Below are 6,179 nucleotides of genomic sequence, written 5' to 3'. Positions count from 1 at the left end.
ACTCTCCTTTTCTTAAGTAAGAAACTACCTAGAGCGGTGGCTCTCAAACTTTTACATTTAATTATTTTTTGTGAGTCTGTGTCCTTATCTAAACTGTGAGCTCCCTAAGGGCAAAAGAAACTGTGTCTTATTATCCCTATATCCACCACATCATTTCAGTAACTGGTGCAAGGTAGATGCTCAAGAAGTGTTTGTTGAATGAATGAATGAATGAATGAATGAAAGATGAATGAATAGAGGGTGACGGAGACATGAGGGTAGTGGTAAGGGTTTCACAGAGCTTATGTGGGTATCAGAGGGAGCTGACCAGTGGTAAGCTAGCCTAGGCACACGGTTGGATTGAGAGCCAATCTCTGTATTTAAGATACATGAATAGACCCTAGAAAAACTAATTAAGATTGCAAGCGATCTGTTCTGCTCCCTGTTCAAATGTTCCCCAATCCATGAAGGTCTTGGAACCTACCCTGCACATGGGACACAGATGAAAGGATGGGGACCCACCCAGTCCAGCCACCGTGGAAGAACATGGTCCTTAGCTCCCAATACTTGGCTTTCCTTTGTTTAACTTCAACCTGTACAGACTTTTTATCTTCTTACTAGATAATACCTACCTTGCATAGTAAATTGGATCAAGTATGTAAAAAATCTTTTAAACTATAAATAACAACATGAAAGCAAAGGGATATTTTACTTATTTCAGTTCACTGTACATAAGAAGAGGCCCCAACTTTTTTAATGTCTCAGGTCCCAGAATAGCTTCCTCTCGCCAGATTTCAGGACTCTGAAGTAACCATTGGCCTAAATAGGAAAATTCCACCAAAAGGAGAGGATTGTATTTTTTTCCCTCAAACTACTTTTTTTGCCTTAAGGTTGTCAAAATGATGCTGTGTAAGAGCAATGGTTTAAACACAAGCAGAAGCTGACATGGATTAACTCTCACAGGATGACTGTAGAGTTAGGGTGATGATCACACAGTCATACCCTGTGTCCACGTTTCCATTCTCCACGGTTTCAGTTACTCACGGCCAACCATGGTCCAAAAATATGAAATGGAAAATCGCAGAAATAAACCAATTCATAAGTTTTAAACTGCACACCCTTCTGAGTAGCATAATGAAATCTCGTGCTGTCCCAGTCTGTCCTGCATGGTTTGTGAATTGTCCGTTTGTCCAGCACATTCACTGTACACGCGACCTGTCCTTCAGTCACCTGGTAGCCCTCTTGGTTATCAGATCAACTGTTGCAGTGTCCCAGCACTTGTGTTCAGTTGACCCTCATTTTACTCAACAGTAGCCTCAAAGCACAAGGGTAGTGCTGCTGGCCATTCGGACATGCCAAAGAGAAATTTTTCACTTACAGTGCTTCCTGTAAGTGAAAAAGGTACTTATGTATAGGACGAACATAATGTGTATAGGGTTCAGTACCATTCACAGTTTCAGGCATCCCCTGGGGGTCTTGGAACATATCCCCCACAGATGAGGGGACCACTGTACTATCAGCTGTTATTCCTGACTTTTTTTTTTTCCAAAACAGAATTGTATTGATGAAATTGAGACCATAATCAGTGTGAAGCTCCAGCTCATCGGAATTGTCGGTATTGGAATTGCAGGTCTTACGGTGAGAGAGTTCCAGAACATCCTTTTTTTTCCCCTCTAAGAAGCCTTGAACCTTTGCATCTTATTTCTCCTCAAGCATGATGGCAGTATCTTAGAGATTTCGTCTAAAAGACAAAGGCATTTGTTAACAGGACATTGAAGAACAAAGTTAATTAGATACATTAATACTTAGTTCTCTAAAATATGATAATATTTTCAACTTTAACGTAATGATGACCTCGAGTTTATCATTGCAATAACGTTCCGTTTCAAAGCCACCAAGTTTAAGTTAGACAAGTGATGTGCGATTCTGTTCTCTTCCTACTGTTAGAAATTTAAAACATCATACCTGGTGAATTTCTCTCACCTGTGATTTGCAGAGGCAGCACAGTATAGTGTAATGCGTGAGCTTTGGCCTCACACTACTTGGATTCAACTCCTAGCTTCACCACTTACGAGCCCTGGGGCCGTGGGAAAGCTTCTTAATTTCTCTATGCGTCAACTCCTTCACCTGTAAAATGAGGGTTTTAATGTACCAAACTCGTAAGATTATTGTAAAGACTGAATGGGATAATACATATGAAGTACTGTTAAAAATTAATTCAGATAAAGTATCTGGAACATAGCATTCAGTAAAAGCTCTGTGTATAATCTGTGTGTTCCCCAACCTAGAACCCAGGCAAAGGGAATAGTGTATGCGAAAGTCTGAAGCATCCAGGCACCTGCAGGTGGCTCAGCTGCTCTAAAGTACAAGAGAAAAGTGCACAAGAATTGATAGAGGCAAGAGGGCCTGGTAGGAGCAGCGAGCAAATGACATGAAGAGGGCGTGAGGGTCCCCATGACTGAGGTCTTTGTGTGACCTTTTCAGAGGTTGGATTTCATCCTTAAGGTAGAGAGAGGGGAGCCATCGAGGGCTGGAGGACTTGCAGTAGAGCGTGGAGGCAAAGTTGGAGGGAAGCAAGATTAGAGTCAGGTAGGGCCAGTAAAGAGGCGATTTCCATTGTCCAGGGGGTGAGTGATAATAGCTACTGCTGAGATAGTACTTAACCTCTGGCCCTCTATGTAGACTAATTCATGGCCCAAGCTAAGGCAGGGGCAATGGGAATTACAAGAAAATCAATGAGTTGGCAGTTCTCGGGGGACACACAAGAGCCTCTTTCCTCTTTTCTGTATCTAGAGCACAGAGAGATGGGGCAGTGGATGAAAATACTATGCTGAGGACCTCCCAATCCAGGGACACCTCTCAGGCCACCCCCACCCACTCTGGGGCTAGCCAGATCACCATTCTGAGACAGAAGATTTGAAAACATTCTGTATAGAAGTATCAGATAGATCCTCCTCACAATTCTATATTCTCCATGAATGAGCATCCTAGAAGTGGTCACCTCTGACTATGACAGTGGCAGGATAAGGCTGAAAAGCTTCTTTCTGAGGAGATCCCTTTAGAGTACAGCCCGAATGAAGTAGGGGTTGCATCCCACCTTACAGCAACAGGGAATGCCCTCTGTTGGCCATCTTGAATCAGCACCCCAGAGTTTTGTCTTTTAATTCTTTTCTTCAAAAAGGGTAAGAGTTTCACAGGGTAATCAGTTAGCCAAGTGTCCATTAGGTGTCTCCCCTGCCACACACTGGTACCGAGTTCTGTCAGCCAGAAGCTTGGAGCCCAGATCCTGCCTCCTCCCTTAGCTAAGTCTACCTCTTCCCTTCCGAAATAACTGATAAATACATGTCTTCCTTAATTTAGCATTTATAAATCCTAGTCTGCTGTAGAATAGGATTGAAGAGAGAACTAGAGAGTTATGGTACTGGTACAAATAAGTATCGACAGTAGTTTATAAACATCGTGCCCACAGATAGCATTCCACAGGCTCTGCAAAATTGTAGGGGAAATGATTGCACGAGAGGATCTTTTGGCATCCTTCTATTCAGACCGTATAAGTGGCTATTGCTTTTGCCAACTATGGCTTCTCAAAAAAGTTTCTAAGAGGTAGAAGAACATCAGTAATATCATAGTTCGAGCATGTCGGTTTATGCGTTAGTAACACTATTGAGTTGAATAGGGAAGCACTGTTTATACCTAAAAATGGACTGGAATGAAAAGATGCTCCACTTTTTAATATGTGGTCACTGTTGCGAAAAATCCAAAGCTTTTCCAACAATAGAAAACTATTTAGAACCCAAGGGTATTTAAACAACTAATGGTTATAAACACTTTTCAAAGTGAATATTTAAAAGATCTGGGATTAACCTGAAATATAAAATTCCAAAACCAGTAGTGTATTATTAGTCTTTTACAATTATTAAGAACTGTGCTATAAGCTATAAATAGAACCCTTCTCTTAAAGCAGAGCCTTGTTATTTTTTAACAAAAAAATTGGAATGTGTTTTAAGCAGAGTTAATATGGAAGTCTTTAACCAGTAGCCATAATTAAGTAGCCCATATAAAAATGCCAGTACTCATTGACTATAATTATGTGTAAAGTTAGACACACAGGCTGTTTACTGACCTTCTAATCAATTTTTATCGTTTGAAAATCATTAATAAGTGCTTCCTTCTGTTTCAGATCTTTGGCATGATATTCAGCATGGTCCTTTGCTGTGCAATACGAAACTCACGAGATGTGATATGAAGCTACTTCTATGAAAATTGCAATCTAGAATTTTCATGGAAATGTCACAGGAGCTATCTGCCGGCTCATTTTTAATATTCGAAGGACATTAGGACCTAAAATAATTTGCTGTCGATTGTACATTTGCACATGTATGTATGTTTGGCTCATTCCTGGTTTACCCCTCAAGTGAATGCCTATGTGTATTGTCTGAGAGTGAGCGCATATTCACGTGTGGTCTGCATGCCTCTGGCATACGCATCACGCAGGATGAAACTGGTTTGCCGGGTAGGGATTCCTGATGTTCATTATGTGAAAGGAATGACATATTTAACTCTCAGAAAAAAAAAAAATGATCAAAAACTCTGATATACTTTTAAAACTTGGCTATTCAAAAGAGTGATAATGGATCAGTTTCTCAGATTCCAGCCATAGAAAGTGAGATACAGAGAATTCAGGGATTTCTAGTTAACAGAAGCAATAAGCTCCTGGAATGGAGAGATCATGGCATAGTCATGTTATAAATGACTGTGTCTGAGTAGAGTGTAAGGGTTTCCTGGGATTTTTTTAATATACATACTCTCCCCCAGAATACAGTAAACCACAGTTTTAGAACTAAACACATCTGTAAAACTAAATATAGCATGGAAAATCTAATTTGAATAAGTCATACTTTCCTAGTATTTTTAAAAAAAAAAAAAAACCCTCTCTCTGGAAAGAGGGCTTACATAGACTAGTACCGAAAAAAAAAAAAACTTTTAAAGACTTTTTAAGGAAATATTTTTGTTCTTCTATAAAGACGTTTTAATATTGCTTTATTACTTTCTTTTTCTGACTCTGAACTACTGCAACCCTCACATCCACAAAAGGGTTCTTATCTCAAACTTCCCTGTTTCTCCAAGTGTAAGGATAGGAAGACTAAAATAAGAGATGTGGCAGTTACAAACTATGGGGAAGAGAATTTCTACTGGCACTGTACCTTCAAAATACCTCATAACTTGAGTTTACATGTTTTCCTAATTTTTTTGTATTTTTCTTATTTATTCACCTAGAGAATTCTTCTTTATAGATTAAGAACTACAGTTTTCGTCAATTTAAAATAAATAAAACAAAATCCTTCATAATTCAAATGTGACATCATGAGCATCCTTGGCCAAACCGAAATAAAGAAAAGCACCTTCTTCTGGTTATGTGCACAGAACAGAGACAACCTAAGGCAACAAAAATACTGCCGCACACACCAGAAACCTGGTTTATTCTATGTAAGTCCCCCATAAGAATAAAGCTTTCGTGTTCTTTTACGGTCTTGATGCTTCATTTTAAGTATATAAACCTAAAATTAGGATTTAAATTGATGTATTTATTCATTTCTAACAACTTGGTACATTTAGTAAATTATGAAGGTTTATTTTTTTTCATTTTTACATTTTAAAAGGCCACGCGAAAGTGAAAGTATGGGAGACTGGGGAACCCCTGAATAAGTTCGTACACCTGTGCTCTAAAGAAAAGTGTGCGCTTCCAAGAAGCTTTACGAAACACAGTGGTCGAAGGCGCAGCCCCGTGCGAGGGCCTCGCCCCGCGAGACCACGCTCCACGCTTCTCCTGCCACGCTGGCTGCTGCCGCTGACTTTGGAGGAAGCTTTTCTAGGGAAAAAAAATAGTCAAGATCGGAAGCAAGCTAAAAATTTAATTGTACACGGCTATTTAGATTCTATTAAGAACAATCACTTTATGAAATAGATGTTTGTGCCCCAGAAGTTGAGAAATAGAACCTTTTAAGCAAAGAACCAAACGACCCATCTCTCCCAGTGCCTTTAGCTCATCTGTCTGCCTAAAGACGGAAAAAAGGCCCAAATGTATGCTCCGGTTTCTTGCAAGTCCGACTCATCAGTGACTCAACAATAGCGAGTTTCATTCTATATCTGAATAACAACCTTAAAGAAGGCTACAATAGTAAAAAGTGGAAGAATAATAT

General features: G+C 39.7%; 1 protein-coding gene across 1 annotated transcript in view; it reads left to right on the top strand.

The window, feature by feature from the left end:
* TSPAN2 (tetraspanin 2) overlaps positions 1-4,934 on the top strand; it is a 24,608-nt gene extending 19,674 nt beyond the window's left edge. The window contains exons 6-7 of the mRNA XM_006919816.3: positions 1,534-1,617; positions 4,160-4,934. Of these exons, the coding sequence (XP_006919878.3) occupies positions 1,534-1,617; positions 4,160-4,225 (150 nt within the window). The 3' untranslated portion in view covers positions 4,226-4,934. The remainder of the gene's footprint in view (positions 1-1,533; positions 1,618-4,159) is intronic.
* The last annotated feature ends 1,245 nt before the right edge of the window (positions 4,935-6,179 follow it).

Source organism: Pteropus alecto, unplaced genomic scaffold, assembly GCF_000325575.1.
Source record: "Pteropus alecto unplaced genomic scaffold, ASM32557v1 scaffold106, whole genome shotgun sequence".
In the NCBI taxonomy this organism is placed as follows: Eukaryota; Metazoa; Chordata; class Mammalia; order Chiroptera; family Pteropodidae; genus Pteropus; species Pteropus alecto.
Note: the sequence above shows the minus strand (reverse complement) of the source record. Positions and strands in the feature narration are given on the sequence as shown.